The sequence below is a fragment of the Notechis scutatus genome, chromosome 6 (assembly GCF_049901735.1).
Source record: "Notechis scutatus isolate UNSWTSFEM ecotype Mainland chromosome 6, rNotScu1.2, whole genome shotgun sequence".
Classification (NCBI taxonomy): domain Eukaryota; kingdom Metazoa; phylum Chordata; class Lepidosauria; order Squamata; family Elapidae; genus Notechis; species Notechis scutatus.
Genome location: NC_142014.1, coordinates 59,732,158 through 59,751,011, shown reverse-complemented (window position 1 = coordinate 59,751,011; position 18,854 = coordinate 59,732,158). Strand labels below are relative to the sequence as shown.

At 37.1% G+C, this 18,854-nt stretch overlaps 1 protein-coding gene across 3 annotated transcripts in view; it reads left to right on the top strand.

Moving 5' to 3' along the window:
* The window catches only part of PARPBP (PARP1 binding protein), a 35,168-nt gene continuing 16,314 nt past the window's right edge, over positions 1–18,854 (top strand). Inside the window, exons 1-6 of one of the 3 annotated variants that reach the window (XM_087968437.1) lie at positions 1–184; positions 7,110–7,263; positions 10,648–10,872; positions 11,772–11,876; positions 12,742–12,912; positions 15,203–15,357. In XM_087968437.1, coding sequence (XP_087824563.1) covers positions 7,111–7,263; positions 10,648–10,872; positions 11,772–11,876; positions 12,742–12,912; positions 15,203–15,357 — 809 coding nt within the window. In that variant the 5' untranslated portion in view covers positions 1–184; position 7,110. Of the gene's footprint in view, positions 349–7,109; positions 7,264–10,647; positions 10,873–11,771; positions 11,877–12,741; positions 12,913–15,202; positions 15,358–18,854 lie in introns of all 3 variants that reach the window. The other 2 variants (XM_087968436.1, XM_026695018.2) reach the window with 2 other exon arrangements.

Sequence of the window (18,854 nt, the reverse complement as noted above, 5' to 3'; positions counted from 1 at the left end):
AGGCTGAAGCTTTTCAATTGGCTGATGGCGGAGCGTTTAAAAAATAAACCGCCACGAGCGGCTGCTCGAGTTAAAAGGTTCTATGGTGTTTTTTTGTTTTTTTTTTGACAGCGCGGTGAGTTTGAGGGAGGCGAGCGACGCTGGGAGAAAAGCGCATTTGGGACTTGAAGTGTGTGGCCAACAAGTAAGGGAGAGGCATGGAGGTTCTTGTTTTGCTCTGACACCGCATCTAACCCTTTTCTTAAGGATCCGAATACTCTGTATAAGTATAGAGGGTCGGCATCTTAAAAAAATATACCCGACTCCTGATGGAGCAACCGGAAAAACCTTCGGCAACGAATTGGGTCGGTAAGAGCCCGCAGGCAGAGTATGACTGTAGCAGTCTCCTCCAGTAATTATATAACCATCATAATTAAGAACCACTAAGAGGTTGCTTTGCTTCCTAGATTTTTCTTAATGTTTTAAACTTTGGCTGTGTTCGTTGCGATGCCTTTGTTTAAACATTTTTGCCTGTTCGAAATCGCCTATTTATCTTAGCTGGGTAACTGCAGGTTAATTTACCTGCGGTTAAATTGGCAAAGTGGTCTTCAAGGTACAGTTATGCTGGCAGGCTGGAAGAAAGAAAAATATGCTTTAACCTTGGTATATTGTTGCTGTGTGGGCTTATCCAACACATTGTCATAAGCTCTTGTGGTACACACAACAGTAACTCCCCTCCCCCTTTTTAGCTTGCTGTGTAAATATAATTACTGTGTTGTGTTGGAATTGGGTTTAAGTCAGTCCTGAAATTCAGTCACATAAGTATTGAGTAGGTGAAGCTTTGCAAAAAACAAAAAACTTGGATTGTTTTAATTATCACTTTTTGGTTCAGTTTTAGTTTGGTTTAGTTTTAGTGCCTTATTAGAGACTAATGTGAGATGAGTAATAGACATGCTGAGAAGGGTTTTTCTCCTCTAGTAGGCTGCTCTATTTTGCTAGGGTGCAGTTCTAACCCACCCCCCCCCCCCCCAAAAAAAAACCCCCCCCCCCCCCCCCCCCCCACCCCCCCCCCCCCCACCCCCAAAACCCCCCCCCCCCCCCCCCACCCCCCCCCCCCCCCCCCCACCCCCCCCCAAAACCCCCCCCCCCCCCAAACCCCCCCCCACCCCCCCCCCCGCTGCCCTCTATAAGACACTATTTTGGCCTTTTATTCAGCATAGTAGATAATTATTTAATTGACAGGAACCATTTGGTAAGGTTTATGCCATCATTTGACTCTCAATCCAAGTTCATATTGATTCAGAAGTAATAGATTATTTGAACATTATCTAATTTTTAAGTTATCCATTCATTTGGAAGTTGCCTATTCACAGAACTAGTTGGCTTACAGTGATAAAATGAGCAACAATGTTAAATGCATTGATTTAAAAAAATCCCACAATTGCTATTGGCCTAATTATGGTTCTTTATAAAAGAGCATCTTTTTAACTCTATTAACAGATAACATATAATCTTGACCCGGGGATACAAACTGTCTGGGGGACATGGTCCCCAAGGTGGCAAAGACCCAATATATAGAAGGCCTTATAGGTAATAACCAGCAGTCTGAGTTGGAACCAGAAGCCTAATCTAAGCCAATATAACTCACAACATAAAGTGTTCCATTGCTAAGCCACTTGGTTTATCTCTATTCAGCGGTAGGTGGATTCTTTGCTAGCTGTAGCTTTTAGGTTATTTTCAGGGTAACCCAGTGGTGGTATTTGATCGGTTCTGCCCAGTTCTGGAAAGCCGGTAGGAGCGATGAGCAGCGGAGACCAAACCGGTTCTCTCTGCTACTCTAATGGCTCTGCTGTTGGGCCCACCTGTCCGCCTGGGCTCCCATACTCACCTTTATCTGCTGAATTTGGAGCACAGCTGCTTTGTGTGGCACAGAATAGTGCTGAGCAGCAGCTGCTGAAGCGATCGGGAGATCGTGCAGGCTTGCTGGAGGCGAGGTAGAATGCCTCTGCACCTGCGCAAACGCCTCTGCGCATTTGTTTGCAAAGTGCGCATTTGGCGCGTGCATGCACACAATGTGTGTGCACACGCACAAAGCGCACCCACCAAACCACGCCCACTGAACTGGTGGCAACAATATTTGAATCCCACCACTGGGGTAACCACATGTGGGGAAAATGATGGTATTCAAACTACGAGATGTTAAGGGCATAAGTCACTGTATTCAATGTCACCTAGTCCAGGAAAGGTTAAAACTGGAAATATGTTAAAGCTCCTCTGCCTGCAACCTTTACTTCCTGTTCTGGTGAGAATTGTGAATCTAGGATGCTCTCCTAACTGCTCGTCTCTATGGTTACACAGAGGGCTCACTTGTCAAACATCAGAAGTATATTAAAACATATTTTTCAGGGCACATTAGAAGAAAAAGCCAAGATAGGTGTAGATCTACGCAGAAGAAAAAAGTGGTAAATAGGTAACAGTGTAATGATGAGATATCAGAATTGCTCCTATTCTGCCCCCACCAAGAGCTGTGGTACCACAGTGGTTACAATACAGTATTGCAAGCTAATTCTGCTGACTCCCAGCAATTTGATTGTTACCAGCTCAAGGTTGACTCAGCCTTCCATCTTTTCGAGATCGGTAAAACGAGGGCCCAGATTGTTGGGGGCAATATGCTGAACCACTTAAGGCTGTAAAGCACTGTGAAGCACTGTATACAAGTGCTATTGCTATTTTATGACTATCTTCTCTCAAGGGAAATGGACCCCTAGCTGCTACTGATTAGGTCAATAGGGGAAGGAGAGAACTCCAGCCTCAATGAGACAAAGGGTAAGAGACAACTTAGACAATTTAAAGCAGGGGTCCCCAACCAGCCGGTCCGTGGACCGGTACCGACCGCGGAACAAGCCTTACCGGGCAGCTGGTTGCTGGGCGCCGCCATCTTTTTTTGAAAAAGCGCTTTTGGTGAGCTTTTCCGGGTAGAAAGCTCACCGGGAAGCGCTGTTTCGCATAAAAAGATGGCGGGCGCCAACGCTTCGGGTGAGCTTTTCCGGGTAGAAAGCCATTTCTACCCGAAAAGCTCACCAGAAAGCGCTGCGCACGCTATCTTTTATGACGAAACAGCGCCCGGTGACGTTACCAGAAGCGCCTTTTTCGTCATAAAAGATGGCGGCGCCCAGTTGACGCGGCACCGGGTCGGCGCCCAGCTGATGTCGGAACCGGGCCGCGGCGAAAAGGTTGGGGATCCCTTATTTAAAGAACTAAAGGAGTCAGATGATCGTATCCTACAATACTAAAGAAACTAGTAGGAACAATTGCTAAACTGCTCTCAAGAATTCTTGGAGGTGAGGCTGGAGGAGAGCAAATATTATCGTCGTCTTCAAAAAGAGGATGAAGGAAAACATGGGAGACTTCAGAATTTTCAGTTTGAAGTCTATATTGAGAAGATTAGATTACAAAGCAGCATGTTTGTGAACATTTCAATAGCATGGTGCAATTACAGGTACTCCTTTTTAGTGACTGTCTCATTTAGTGACCATTTGCAGTTATGACAGTGATGAAAGAGAAATGTTATGATCTTCACAGCTCTTAAAAGAAAAGGAAGCTGAAGTAAAATCATATGCTTGTGCCACACTTCTAAAAAAATTACCATATATACTCGAGTATAAGCCGAGTTTTTCAGCACATTTTTTGTGCTGAAAAAAAACCCTCGGCTTATACTCGAGTGAGATTTCCCTCTGAAAAAAAAATGGTGTGGAGCTCCGGAGCTAGGCAGTCGCTTCCCTGCTTCCGTGTTTCCTTTGCAACTTTTAAGCATGGGGGTAATCGGAAGCAGAAAAGTTCTTGCATGAGGATATGTTTTTTCTTTTTTTAACTGTTTTTAGGGGGGGGGGAAGACCCACTGCCATGTGAGAATGCTCAGACACGAAATCTATCTGCCCGAAAATAAGTGTGTGTGTGTGTGTGGGGGGGATTTTTAACAGAGGGAAGATGTAGGGAGAAGGCAAAAGCGACGGAAGATCCTTCAGGGGAAACTGAGGGGGAGACTCACCCTTGGTCCAGATGAGCCCCCTTCCCCGCCCCTAAGGAAGCAGAGGCAGTCAGCAAGGGCAGGCAAGCCCCACTTCACGGACTCCGTCCGTCCTCGCTCCCACCCACCCACCCACCCAAATCCACAAAGTCCCCCAATCGCGCAGCCCAGAATCGCCCTCCCCTCAGGGGGCAGCAAGGACGCCCGGTGTTTCCCGAGACAAGAAGCTCCGCCGTGCAATGAAAGCGTCCTGGCTCTAGGCTCGTGGGCTCAGAAAACAACGCGAGCCGAGGTTGCTTCGGCTCCGCTCAGCTTCGTTTCCTCAGCCCCAGCTGCTTTCAGTCCGCTCAGGAGGAGGGGGAGGAGGTGGTGGTGGCGGCTCGCGTTGTTTTCTGAGCTCTAGGCTCTAGGCTTGCGGGCTCAGAAAACAACACGAGCCGAGGTCACTCGGCTCCGCTCAGCTTCGTTTCCTCCTCCTCCTCCCGAGCGGACTGAAAGCAGCTGGGGCTGAGGAAACGAAGCTGAGCGGAGCCGGCGACTTCGGCTCGCGTTGTTTTCTGAGCCCGCGAGCCTAGAGCCAGGGCGCTTTCATTGCACGGCGGAGCTTCTTGGGAAACACCGGGCGCGTTGCTGCCCCCTGAGGGGAGGGCGATTCTGGGCTGCGCAATTGGGGGACTTCGTGGCTTTGGGTGGGTGGGAGCCAGGACGTTGACTTTAAGCGCTGCCGACCAAGTGTTTCACAAATACCAGTGGGACCTCCGTCCACCACCACCCCTCCCTCTTTTGCCTCCTTCCTTCTGATCAATCAGGTTTTCCCAGTATTTGCTCACAGCTGCGTTTTCTCTTCTGCCGTGCTAGGCGTTGAACGCAGGGATTTCTGATTCCCCTTACACGCGCGTGGATATGCTGCGGGGCGTTTTCTTCCAAACGCCCCACGGGCAGAGAACACTGACTTTCATGATAGTGAGATCATTTCCCAAATTAATTGATTCACTAACCTAAAAGAAGAAGATGTTGATGATAGTGGGAGGCAGGAGTCACTCTCTCCCTTGCAAGAAAAAGCAAGAGCCGTTCTTATGATCTCTCTCTTTCCCGTAATACAGTCAAGCCCTTTCCAGCATGCGCGATCCGCCCCGCTGCTTTGCACCTTGCAAATGCAAAACCCCGGGATTTTGCATTTGCAAGGTACAAAGCTGCGGCGGCAGATCGCGCGTGCTGGAAAGGGCTTGACTGTATTACGGGAGAGAGAGAGAGAGAGAGATCATAAGAACGGCTCTTGCTTTTTCTTGCAAGGGAGAGAGTGACTCCTGTCTCCCACTGTCATCATCATCTTCTTTTGGGTTAGTGAATCAATTAAACCTTTCATGATAGTGAGATCGTTTCCCAAATTTCCCTTAAATCAGGAAAGAAATCACAAAAAAACCTTTGGACTGAGAATAAGCCTGTTCCTACTATGCCATTTTTGTTCACTGCAGTGTGAAAAGTGTGAAAAAACACACTTCTTTTTCTTCATCTTCTTGTTCCCTATTTACTGGTCTCTTTCAAAGAGGAAATTGTGAACATCAAACTTATTCTCAACTGTCCTAGTGAAAGTTTTTATTGGTATCTATTTTTATTTTTGAAATTTACCAGTAGCTGCTGCATTTCCCACCCTAGGCTTATACTCGAGTCAATAAGTTTTCCCAGTTTTTTTGTAGTAAAATTAGGTGCCTCGGCTTATATTCGGGTCGACTTATACTCGAGTATATACGGTAGATTATAATTAAGATGGACATATTCAAGTGATGACTTCTGGATGGGTGGGTAGAGACTACTGCTTCCTTTGATGACACAGGCATCATTTTCTCCCTCAAGGATATGTTTGCCTTCTATGCCGAGTTCATGCCCTCTCTGGCCATGTTTACAAGACAAGAGCACCCATTTAATCCATAAGTGATTGACCTTTTTTCATAGAGGTTGCTGTCTACATCCTCAGATGTCACATGTTTGAGAGTATCTTAATGGTCTCACAAAACATGAACTTGTAATTTTATGAGGTAATATGAGATTATCATTTAAAGGACTTCAGAAATAAGCTTTTTCAATTGCTGTCCCAATTGGAATTTCCCATGAAGGTCCAGTCAGCTGCTGCCTTCCTAGGTTTCAGAAGAACAATTAAGACAAGAGGAGGGCATGTTATGAATATAGTGACCACATGATTTTGTATATTTTTAATTTGTCAGTTTTGTTTATGGTGTGGGTGGATTTCTTATTTTTGAGAGGGTGCTTTTTATGTTGATCTTAATTGTTGACTGTCCAGTCCAGAGCTTTTAAGAATGGGAGGTATATAAATTAAGTAAAACACCTGGAAAACTAGGTGTTGGCAATTAATAGTCACTGCTATACAGACTGTATTATTGCAGGACTCTGTTTTTATATTAATTCTAGGTTATGCTATTTGTATGCTTTTATGAAATAAACTACCTCAAATTGTTCTGACTCTTGCAATATATAACTAGAAATAAATTAAATACTTAAGACTTTAAAAGTCAGCCCTGTTCAAATAATTAATTTAGATGATAAGTTTGTGAAGAAATACTTTGTTTATAACTTTTTGAATTCCTATGCTGATTCTATTTATCATATGTCAAGTATAAACTATTTTTCCCTGTGCTGTCCTATCATTAAGCTTCCTGTTCTCAGTTACATTGTTTTCTGCTTATGATTCATTTTCTAAATGTTAAACATAGTGACGACTGACTAATGGTTATTTTAGCTACAATTGATGGGAATTATAGGCCAAGTACATGAAGAGGCCCAAGTGGGAGATCCTACTTTGTTATCTTTAATATTCAACTTCAAAGTCAGTTTTTCAAAAATCTTGAATTCAGTGCCCAGATTGGATTCTATCTTGTATTTAAGTGTTGTTTCCCAGGATGTCCTTTTGCTACATAGTTACCTTGATAACCCATTTTAGGTTGTCTTTAGTTTTGCTTCCTGTCCAATTTTGTATTTTGAACTTTTGCATTTCCATTGCTGCTATTTTCCTTATAGAAGCCATTGTAAATTCTTAATATTTGCAAGTTGTCCTGTATGATTTAACTTTTTTATTATTATTATTTAGGATGATGACTCCTCTTCAGCAAAGCATTTGGAATATGATTAAATGTTTCCGGAGAAATTGGCGCTTATTTTCAGATTCAGAAAGGACTACAGTGTGTGGGGCAGATTGTATGCTGATGGCTTTGCACTTATCTGTTGCTGAAATTAATAAGAAGGTTAATATATATTGATTTCAGGGACTTTTAAAAAGAGGTCAATGAGTCCATAAATCACCCAAACATGTTTGAAGGGTATTTTAATATTTTGTTCATTATTCTGATGTTTGGGAATATAAAAGTATTTTATTTCTGAAAAACTACTAAAGGATTCATCAAAATCTTGTTATTTTCTTTGATTAGCTGCCTCATAAAGAGTTAATTTAATATCTTACCTTGTGCATCACTTAGGCATCAAACAAACCAAAGTTCCTAAATTTGCTATAAGTTCTTGGTTTAAATAAGAAAAGATAGGTATGTACATTCAAATCTCATAAATATCTGAATGAAGAACATGTTTTCTGTTACATAGAGATATGATGTTATTATGGTAGTTAAGATGTACAGTATGTCTGGGAGACCAAAAGTCAGTAGGGGAAACTCAATAGATTTTAGGTTGATCATTCACTTTCAGTCCAAATAAGAATATTTTAGTAATTGTGTTCCAATTATGGAATACCTTCCCAAGGGAAACACAATTAACCTCCAGGTTTTAGATAGAAATATGACTGTCATAGTATTGGGGGCAACCAATGCACAAGAACTAGAATACTTTTTAAATTGCTGCCAGTAACTTACTTGGTTTTTAAATTTTTATTGGATGGTTTAATCATTATATGGTGATCTGCACTATGAAAGGAAAAAGGGATACATTAAACAATTGTTATTAACACTGGAATCATTTTTTTCTTTAATCTCTCTTCAACTGCATGCAGTTGAAAGATGAAGTATCTCATCAAACATTTCCAAGAAAAGTTACTTTCTCTGGTGAGATCAACCACAGAAATTTTATGCTCAAAGGAATTTATGCTGTAAAATTGTAAGCAGAAGAAAAATAAGGGAAAATGTAGGAAGTAAATCATTTTCAGTTTTATCTGTAATTCCAAAATGCAGCTTAAATATCTTTGTTTATGCCTCTTTTCCCAACATAATGTATATAAAATAATATATGTTTTAAACTGAAAAGCTAGACTTGTTAATCTGACTGCACAGTTTGAAAAACCAAGTATAAATATTATTGTTACCTCACAAAATATGATATGACTATGATAGGAATTACCCATGTGCAGTTATAGAAATTTTCAGCTATCTGGCTTATTTTATCTGTTAAGGAATAACTAGACACTCTGGGTTATGAGTATCTAACATTTTAGCTTGCCTGGGGTTCATTGAGTGAGGAGGAATTGTCCTGGGCCCCATATAAAATATATAACATAAAGTATCTAAATCATATAATAACGTTAAAAAGTTTATGATATCGTGGAGCCACATTACTAGCTGTCAAGGGCTACATACAGCCCACAGATTGTTGGATAGATATGTCTTCTCTAAGTGATGCACAAAATACCGTATATATAAAATATTAAGTCCCAAATAAAGAATCCAAATAAAGAAAATGACCTGGTAACTTATTTAAAAAGAATTTTTAAAAATGTACAATTTATAGAACTGCACATCTCACAATACTGTACAAAAATTAAAACCTCCATAACAATAGAAATGCATGAATTTGTTAAAAAGTAACCTCCAGAAAAAAACTACATCATAAAAAGACCTCACGTAACAGTTGGCCCAAATGCCTGAAGGAAAATTTAGGTCTTCAGAGCCTTGTGAAAGGCTAACAAGATTGATGCCATCCATTTTTCTGGGGAGGTCCTGTTCTATAGGACAGATATAGCTGCAGAAAACTGTAAAAAGGCACCTACATTGAAAATGTCATGAAAATACCACTAAAGAAGAATACTAACATAGAAAATATATTCAGATTCTGCAAATGTTAAAAGGACTGGGAAGAAAAGCTGTAAAAGAACCATTTAACCATTTTTCCATAGTTACATCTTTAAAAGCCATTCATCAGTGTCATGCAAAAAAAATTACTTTTATGGAAAAACTCATTTTTAAACTTTGATACAAAAATATGATTACTACAAAATAATGTCAGAACTGCAATGCTTTAAGAATTGTAGATTTTACTTCATTTTACTCTTGTGAAATACAATATTCTTGTTGTCTATCACAGACTTAAGCTGTTGAACTTTATGAACTTCCTTTATGAATTAGCCAGCTGGCATTTGGTCCTAGCAAAACATTTTCTGAGTTCTACCACAAACTTACAGTCCTTTCTATGAATAATATGCTGTCATGGTGGGCACCTGATCATGAAAACTGATATTTGGACAGTATTTTTATTTGGATTTAAATTGTTTTTATAATACCAGTATAAACAAAGTTAAGCCCTGAAAATTCCTCATCTTGTGAGAAAAGATTTTGACTGAATTATATTGGAACTTAACTAGCTGTTGCATTTCGAAGAACTGGTTCAAAAACATTAGTGAAAAAATATATTCCACTATCTTTAAGCTGCAATCTTATACCATATGGAACAAATCACTTTAATATCCAAAAACTTCTAATAAATCAGATTAACTTACATTTAGGTTTCTTTTATTTTTAATGGGAAAAATACAACTTTAGAGCAAAAATTGAAACAAGTTGAATGTTTTGTGAGACAAAAATCCCTCCAAGTGTTTTTGGGCTAAAGCAGCAAAAAGGGAAACTTAGTTATTGTTTGATAATATAGTATATGCACACAGTAATTTTCAAAGCACTATATTATTACTCTTCCTAGTAAACGTCATTCAATTAGTACACTGTATAAATGTAATTCAACAACCAGTATAATGTAAAAACATTTGATCCTTTAATATGTTCACCTGTCACATTTCCTTTCTATCTTGTCCTTCAGGAAAATTCTCCCTGTTTTATCTTTCTCACAACAACCATGGCTTAGTTGCCTGACAGTTCAATTATTAACTCTTAGTTGCTTGGTGGAAAACCACAACTTTTCTTTTATGAGAAGATGGGCAAAGCCTAGGCTACCCAGTTACCAAAGCAACAGGAATAACATGGCAACCATTATCTTCTCTGGTATTTTGCTCCCTTGTTTTCTATTTCCTGCATATTTTATTCACAGACAGTGCATGTGACACTTTGCATTGGTTAAATGTATCCAATCAAATAGATGCAATATGCAGTAGATGCAGGAATGATAATGAATTATCATGAATATCACAAGAATAAAGCAAAAGATAGAAAGTTATACACATGAAGGTGCACCTGGGTGACTTGGTTCAGTGTCATTACTAGCTGGTCTCACAGTGAATAACACTTTTATAAATGTCATAAAATGATAAAAATGTAATCAGTTACAGTTAAATTTTCCTGATACAATAGCTCTGTCATTTCAGCCCAGTTAAGTTCGTGAAACATTTTTATATCTTGACTGATGTTGCTGTAAAGCATCAGAATCCAGTTATTCTGAATAACTTCTTTTTTTTTTTATAGCTTTGTGGTGAGTTTAAAGCATCTCTTAGTGAAGTGATATTATCTTGGAATTACTTTGTTCCTGACAAGTTAGGTATATTACCTGAAAATGCAAAAGCTCCTGAAAATTATGCAGACATCCGAAATACTTATGCTAGCTTTTTAAAGCACTGCAATATGATGGATCTTGTAGATACATATATAAAATGTGAGACACTAGGACTGCAAATTGAACCTATATCTTCTGTAAGTATATGCCATTGATTTGAATGTATAGGTATCTAATAAAAATTGTTTCTAATATAAATCAGGGAAATTTTATAGCTTTCAGTAAAGAAATTTTTTTAACAGACCATGGTCAAAACAATAATGTCTAACTTATTAGGAGTGGGTTAATAGGAATTTTTGTAAAATGCAGTAGCACCTTTTGTGATTTTATTTAAAAGACTGATAGGAAAAGTAGCCAGAAAAAAAGGTATTTAAAAGATGCTAAATTACCTGCACAATGATCTTGAAATTGCAAAAAACACAGATTATGTGATTTAGAGCAGGGGTCTCCAACCTTGGCAACTTTAAGACTTGTGGACTTCAACTCCCAGAGTTCTCTTAAAGTTGCCAAGGTTGGAGACCCCTGATTTAGAGTTAACATATCATCCTCTGCACTGATATTTTTTTGTAGAATTATTAATGCTGATGCCTTATCTAAACAAAAGATTTATTTATTGATACTTATTTATAATTTATTTAATATATGTTTGAACATGTACAGAATAATATATAAACATTACAATCTTCTTAAATTTTATTACTTTATTCTACCTCTTGATGCAGGAGGACAAGCAAAGTCTATTCTAGTCTTGCCTATATTGGGTTCATTGGTTCTGCTATGTAGGTTTCGAGAACCTTCCCAAAGCACAGTGCATTTCTTTCTTATTTTTTTATATAAATGGACAATACTTTTTAACATTCAGTATCACTATTTTAAAAATGTGAAAATAAAGTTTTTAGCCATAAAAGGGATATCATGATTTACGAAGGTAAACTGAAAGGTTTCCCAATACCTCTCTCTTTGGAATATAAGTTGCTTCTCTTTAAAAAGTGACTATCAAGCTAAATATAATTCTGAAATATCTTCTTTGCCAAAGGTACAATTGTTAGAATTTATTGCTGGAACAGCAGATTTAACAATCAGTTCTACCGATTCTGCATTCTCTACGCCAACAAGAAGAATGAACCAGGGTAAGGAAGAGGTAAGAGGTAACCCTAACCCTTCTCTTTTATTTTCTAACTACTATAAAATTTCTTATGAAAGATAATTATATTATATTGACCTCTGACCACAATACATATTTCATTTGCTAATTATTATGTTAGCTGTTTTCACCATTTTAATGGTTAGTGTCAAAACCCTATTCTTTTGACTTGTTGAACTCCCAAGTCTTGTTTGGGATCCTGCTTTAAACTCTGTGTTACATGGTTTTTAAAAGTCTGGTCAGAAATAAAATAGAGTGTTTTCAGAACATCTATTGACATTTGAATCAGTAACAATATAGCAATGAAATAGTATCCATAATCTATTGATCCATACAAATGTTCAAAATGCCAGATTGGTAAAGGTAAAAAAAAAAATATGAATAATATAAAATTGTGGTCAGTGCATGGTTATTTATACTAATTCTTACCTAAAAACTTGGCTGTGTAGCCTTGTGGGGGAGAGACAGGGGCCCACACAACTATGGGGCTGGCTGGCCTCATGAAACCCACCCTGCTTGTATTATCAACTGCTAGAAACCGCCTCTTAGAATTCTTCTATAAAATGTTTATGTTTTATAATTTTAAAGTTTTTAATCTTAATCTTAAATTATTCTGATTTTAATGTTTAATTTTACTTATTATATTGTGCTCTGCCCCAAGAGCTTCTCCAAGAAAGGTGGGCAGTTAACAAATATGATATATAAACAAATAAATGAATACATTTTTTCAAAATAGTGTCCGTAATTTGAAAAATATATGGATCGCATTTTACTTTATTAAGAAAATTTCCTAATACATTGCTACATGATATTTTTCAAAGCAATCTAGAAGAAAAGTGATAGGATTGTATTTTAATTATAGCTGCCAATGATGGTGAAGAAAACTTTGTATGCATATTTAACCTTACTGGTTAATTCCAAAAACGATTTGGCTTTTGCTCATATTCTAAACATTCCTGATAGAGAACTTGGAAGAGAGGCTTTTACTGACCTAAAGCATGCTGCCCAGAAGAAACAAATGTCTATATTTCCGGTATGTATGAGAGATTGCTTTGCTTTGCTTTGGGATAACATTGAAGAGATGTAACAAAATAGTCTTAGATAGTTGATTCCTCCACTCAGAAGTTAATTTGGGATTCTTTTTCTACATTAAGAAAATGTGTATAGAGTATTATTTTAGGCAGATATAAATATTAGTTTAGTAAACAATCGTATAATTCATAAAATCATCACTAGCAATATTTACATTGCTAACAAAATGTTATTGATGATAATATGAAGAAAATACTATAATACTATAGTGATTAAAATAAAAACATAACAAAACATTAACAAAATTATGTAATTATATACAATAACTATAATTTATTATTTAGTTAATGCAATCCTTGAGCTTCTAATGAAATCCAATCCATTTAATAATTTACTGTGTCATCTTATTTTTGGAACACAGGTTTTTTTTAAAAAATAGATATATTTATACTGTGCAAGTGTTCTGTCGCTTCAGATCTGTTTTGATTGCTTGCAACTGCCTAGAGAAGTTCCTGTATTTTTCCTGGCATGAATTTTGGAAATGGTTGGCCATTGCCTGCTTCCTGGGAGAAAGAGTAAATGGTTCAGCTAGTTTGGGCCTAAGGCAGGGCTACAAATCATTCATTTCCCCATTTCTAGCCTGATCCCTTTAAACCACTACACGAAACAGCTCTCTCAATTTTTTTTACAGTGAAATTACTGTGTTTGCTGCATTCAAGGCTAAATAAACCAAAGTTATAAATGAGACATGTTTTATGGATATAATTCAACATTGCATTGAGATATCTAATTATAACATTTCTTCCTTAAATTATATTAACATATGTAGTGGTTTGAAGCCACTATATCTATAACCGAATTGAAATCAAATAATGTGAGTTAAAGAATCTTCAAATTTCTTCTCTCACCAGTATAAGAAATTTAATGTCTAATCCTTTTTAAATATACCTTTGAGATCTCCAATAAAAATGTAATGTTTTCCAATGAATTAATTTCATTTTTAAATGATAGGAACTATGCTACATATTTTAACATCTGGACCCATTATTTCTTCAAATGTGGATATTCCAATTCTTCATTTCACAATTCAAATATATAACTCATACTAACTTTCATTTTAGTAGCTTATAAAATTGTACTGCTGGTTTTCTAACTTGATGGCTGCATCTCATGAAGAAGCTAAGATGCAGACATCTTGGTAACTGCTAAAGCAACAAAGCCTTGTTCTTTAATTAATATGTGTTTTTGTTATTCATTTGGCCAAGTATATATTAGAGGTAAGTCAGAGTATTGACTTAAAGCATTGTTTCTCAAGAACTTTAAAACAACCATTAGAAATCAACTGATTTAAAATAGTAATTCCTTGTCCAGACCAGTCATTCCAAAAGAAATTTTTCCTGCTATTTTTTGAATTTAATTGTACCACAGCTTCAATTTCTCATGTGATTTTGGGATCAAAATACAACTATCAGTTAATAACCAAATATCTTACAAGTTTTCAATATGAGCTGAAATGCCATGCTTTCACCATTATTTTAAAATAATATAAGGTTGCAGTCTAAAATAACATAATTAGTGGTTATTTTTGAGTTGTATATGATTGTGCTGTTTGGCTGTAATACAGAGCATCCTCTATTCAAGCCACATTTTGTAGAATATTTTATTTTCCAACAGTAATTTCTATTGTACAGTAGACCTCTTTTGAAATCTAGGGGTTTCTGAACAATTTGATACAATGTGTATGGGCACTGCTATTGAAAGAATTAAAAAATTGGGTATGTGTGCTGGGATATATTAGAACTCTCTGGATTGTTTTAATTGTAAAAGAAACAAGGCTAAAAAGTACTCATTCCCAGAGCCGGATATTCAACATTTTGTGGGTAGACTTATACATGCTGAGTTTTGCCATGTGAAAGGAAATGTCTTCCATATGCACTGGTTTTTCCCAGCAGGTTACAGGAAAAAAAATGGGTCAGAAAATGCTGGTGTTCATATCATCTTGGTCTACTACTTTTAATAAAGTCTTGGAAACATTGATCTTTGCTCGTTGTTGTCAGAGCCACAGGAAAATCCAGAAGCAAAACTAGAACATCCCACTGAAATCTAACAACCTAAAAGCAAAAGAGGGCATAAATGATTACATAGAGATTATTTCAATTTCCAACATACAATGAATGCATTTTATTAAGTAAAAAGTTTTTATGCCTTTTTGTTACGAATTTCTTTTTAAAAACCTATCCTTTTCTATTATCATTTTATATACAGTAACTAAATTATGTGTTTTTTGTTAGATGGCAACTTCATTTATACGTGCTATAGAACTTGGAGGAAAAGGATATGCTCCTTTACCAACTGATCCTTTAAGAAGCCATGTAAAGGGGCTTTCTCAGTTAATTCACTTTATTGATAAATTAGAAGAAATTATTGGTGAAGATCTGGATTCAAGGTAATTCTTTTCTGGTACATAGACTTACCTATTATTTTTTAAAACTTTAAAATGTATCTTTATTCATTGCCTTTGAAAAACCAAGCAAATCTGATTTTTAATTACAGTAGTCATCAAACTGGGTAAATCTCACAATATGATGTCCTTTTTAATGCAATTGAAATAATTCACATGGAAAACAGCACTTTATTAGTTTTTACTTCTATCAAGCTTTCATTGTTTCAGTCTCTTTCAACTTTTTTTGTTTTTCTTTCCTATAATTTATTATTGTTCTTATTAAAATTATCTGCATAAGCAGAGATTACAGTAGCTATTATTGCAACAGCTACAAACTTAATGTTATCCCTACATCAGTGATGGTATTCGACCAGTTCTGCCCGGTTCTGGAGAGCCGGTAGGAACAATGAGCAGCAGAGACCGAACCGGTTCTCTCTGCTGCTCTAATGGCTCTGCTGTTGGGCCCACCCTCCCACCCGAGCTCCCATGCTGACCCTTATCCGCTGAATTTGAAGCACAGCTGCTTTGCGCGGCACAGAATAGTGCCGAGTGGCAGCTGCTAAAGCGATTGGGAGATCATGCAGGCTTGCAGGAGGCGAGGTAGAATGCCTCTGCACCTGCGCAAATGCCTCTGCGCCTGTGCAAAGTACTCATTTGGCACGCCCGTGCATGTAACGTGTGCACGCAGGCAAAGCGCGTCCACCAAACCACACCCACCGAACCGGTGGCAACGGTGATGCGACATACAGTAGTCTAACATCAGATTGTTTTATAATTAATATTCCATGTTAGGATTAATAATTTTATAGTTTGGAATATTTGGAACGTTGAAAAATAAGGACTGTTAAAGCTCAGTTGAGAAGACAAAAGTGGTAATGTGGCAGTAGAAAGCCAGTTAAGTGAAGGTTCGTTCTGAGAAAATTGCTGAATAAGATTTAATTCCTTGAGGGAAAAGCTTAGTAGAGTAAGAGGTAAAATAGATGAACCTTGTGCAAGAAGTAAGAACAGGTAAATGGGTATTCCAGTAGAGATTTTAATTTTCCTGCTAAAAAGATAAAATACTTTGGATTTTTTTAAAAAAAAATAATTATTTAAGATTAATTATTTACCAAGTTGGAAAAATATATGAACATATATTTCTAGATGGGAAAAGTTAAATCTATCTTGGTTAAGAATAATCACACCTGTCAAAATGAATTTCTCACCACGACTAAACTTTCTTTTTCAAATTATTCCTGTATTTATTGAAGATAAGCTATTATTTGGCATAGACAAGTAATGAATTACTCTTCCAGTCTTCAAGAGGCTCTTCATATGTATCTGGATTCACAAATTAGAAATTATTATGCAAGACTAAGTTAACTGCTGAATGCCTGGGATATACAGGAAAATAATAAATCTGGGCTTTTCCCCTCCTACTGTTTTTTAAATATTTGCTTTTATGAAGACAAAGCCTCTAATAAATTTGCTCACTGGAGAAATAGTTTGTATGAATTTCAAGATTTTATTAAGAATAGGACAAAGATAAAAGTCGCATAATATGCAGCATTCTGCCACATTTAACTGGTTTCAGTGCCTTCAAAAAAGCAGTGTGATAGTAAAAAGAAAGGCTATTGAGAAGTCTGTCCAGTTTTACAGTCTAATAACACGTATTATTGACTTATGCTAAGCATCGTGTATAAATTATTAGTGAGCATAACTCAGTTATACTTGATGCAACAATACAAATTTTAATGGAAGAACACTATAAAATTTACTTTGAACATAATAATCAGAAATGGTATAAGATTCTGTTGGTATATCATGAGTATTTTCCTTAAAAAATACTGGAAATGTAACAAGCAGGGTGAATCCTCCTTCCATATGTTATGACAATATAGTAAAACCCTGCAATATTGGAAAATGATTCATTCTAGAATGGGACAAATTTTGAAAACTGCAACCAGAGATATTTTTATTAAATGTTACCAATCTAGACATCCCTTCAAAATGTACTGCACTGGCACTGTATTCGTTACTCTATATGCTTTTTATTGGAAAAATCCCTTGGACTCCATCTTTTGAAGAATGGTTAATTAAACTATGGGATTATATCTAAAATATAAGATATCTAAAATAACTACGCAAAATCGAATTTGAGTCCGTCACTGAGACTAGAGATTTACTCTTCTGAGCTTTTGGACTCATGAAGAAGAAGAACAAGAACACCAGCGAGGATCAGACGAGGAGACCCAAACTCATTGGTAGCCTCAAATTGCAATGAATAAGGACACACATTTAATTTTGCAGCAACTAAGATCATTGGCCATGCAGGCACAAAGATAGCCAGGGAAATGAATGAAGCCTGGGAAACGGGCCCCTTGTCAGCTAACAGGAGTGCTAAATTACCACCAGCATATCAAATTCCTAAGGAGCCAAGGGCTTGACAACACAAGGAAATGCAGCCAGTCACCAACTATCAACACACCAATCAGCTAATAGGAAGGTACACATAAACACAACTCACAGAACAGCCCAAAGCACGTATTCCAGTAAAGAAATGCCCTGAAGATGGACTCCAAAAAGCTTGGAAGAGTGAATCTCTGGTCCCAATTCGATTTTGCATCATTATGGGATATATATATTTGCCTTTACTCTTAAAACATATAAAGTGGAACCTCGGGTCATGAACACTTTTGACCATGACCAAACCGGGTGATGACCAAACTTTTTTGCATCTGGTCACGAACACATCCTTGGGTTAGTGACCAAACACAGCTGTGGCGATTTCCCCTACCGCACAATTTTTTGTGTGTTTACACATGCACAATCAGTCTTGCTTTTGGTCACGACCAAATCAGGTTATGACCAAAGTGCTGGAATGGATTATGGTCGTGACGGAGGTTCCACTGTATTTTTAAAAATTTGTCACAGATTTTAATTCAAATTATAATTTCACACATGGAATTGTTTGGCATCTAAAATTTAATTTCTAAAGCTCGTGAGTTTACATTGTGTATTTGATAGTATTGCAACAGTATGCTACAGTGTTTACTACTTACAGTTCTTAATGATTTGAATAAAGTTTACTGTTTTTTAATTTAAAGTTCAAAAGAGATAAGTGGGTTTTGACTGAAAATGGATTAAATGTCTCATAATGCTATAATTATGCAACATTTGAGTAGTTGTATGTGTAGCCCTCTTGAATTATAGAGTGATTACCTACTTGTCAGGAAAAAAATTGTGGGTTTTTCATAAGTCAGCAGCCTACCTGCAGTTTATAGGATTGTAGTTTACTTGGGGGGGGGGGGTTCAAAAAAAATATTCATTTTTGAACCATAGTGTAAGATTGTACATATTTCCAGATGGGGAAAAATTTTGCCAGGACCTTTTGGCATGGGTAGAACTTGAATCCAGGTAAAAATTGTGTCTACTGGATTATCCTTTAATTTCTTTCAAGGAAATAAAGCAATGATAGATTGTAACTCTAAAAAACATTCTTTTCATGGATGCACAGTTCC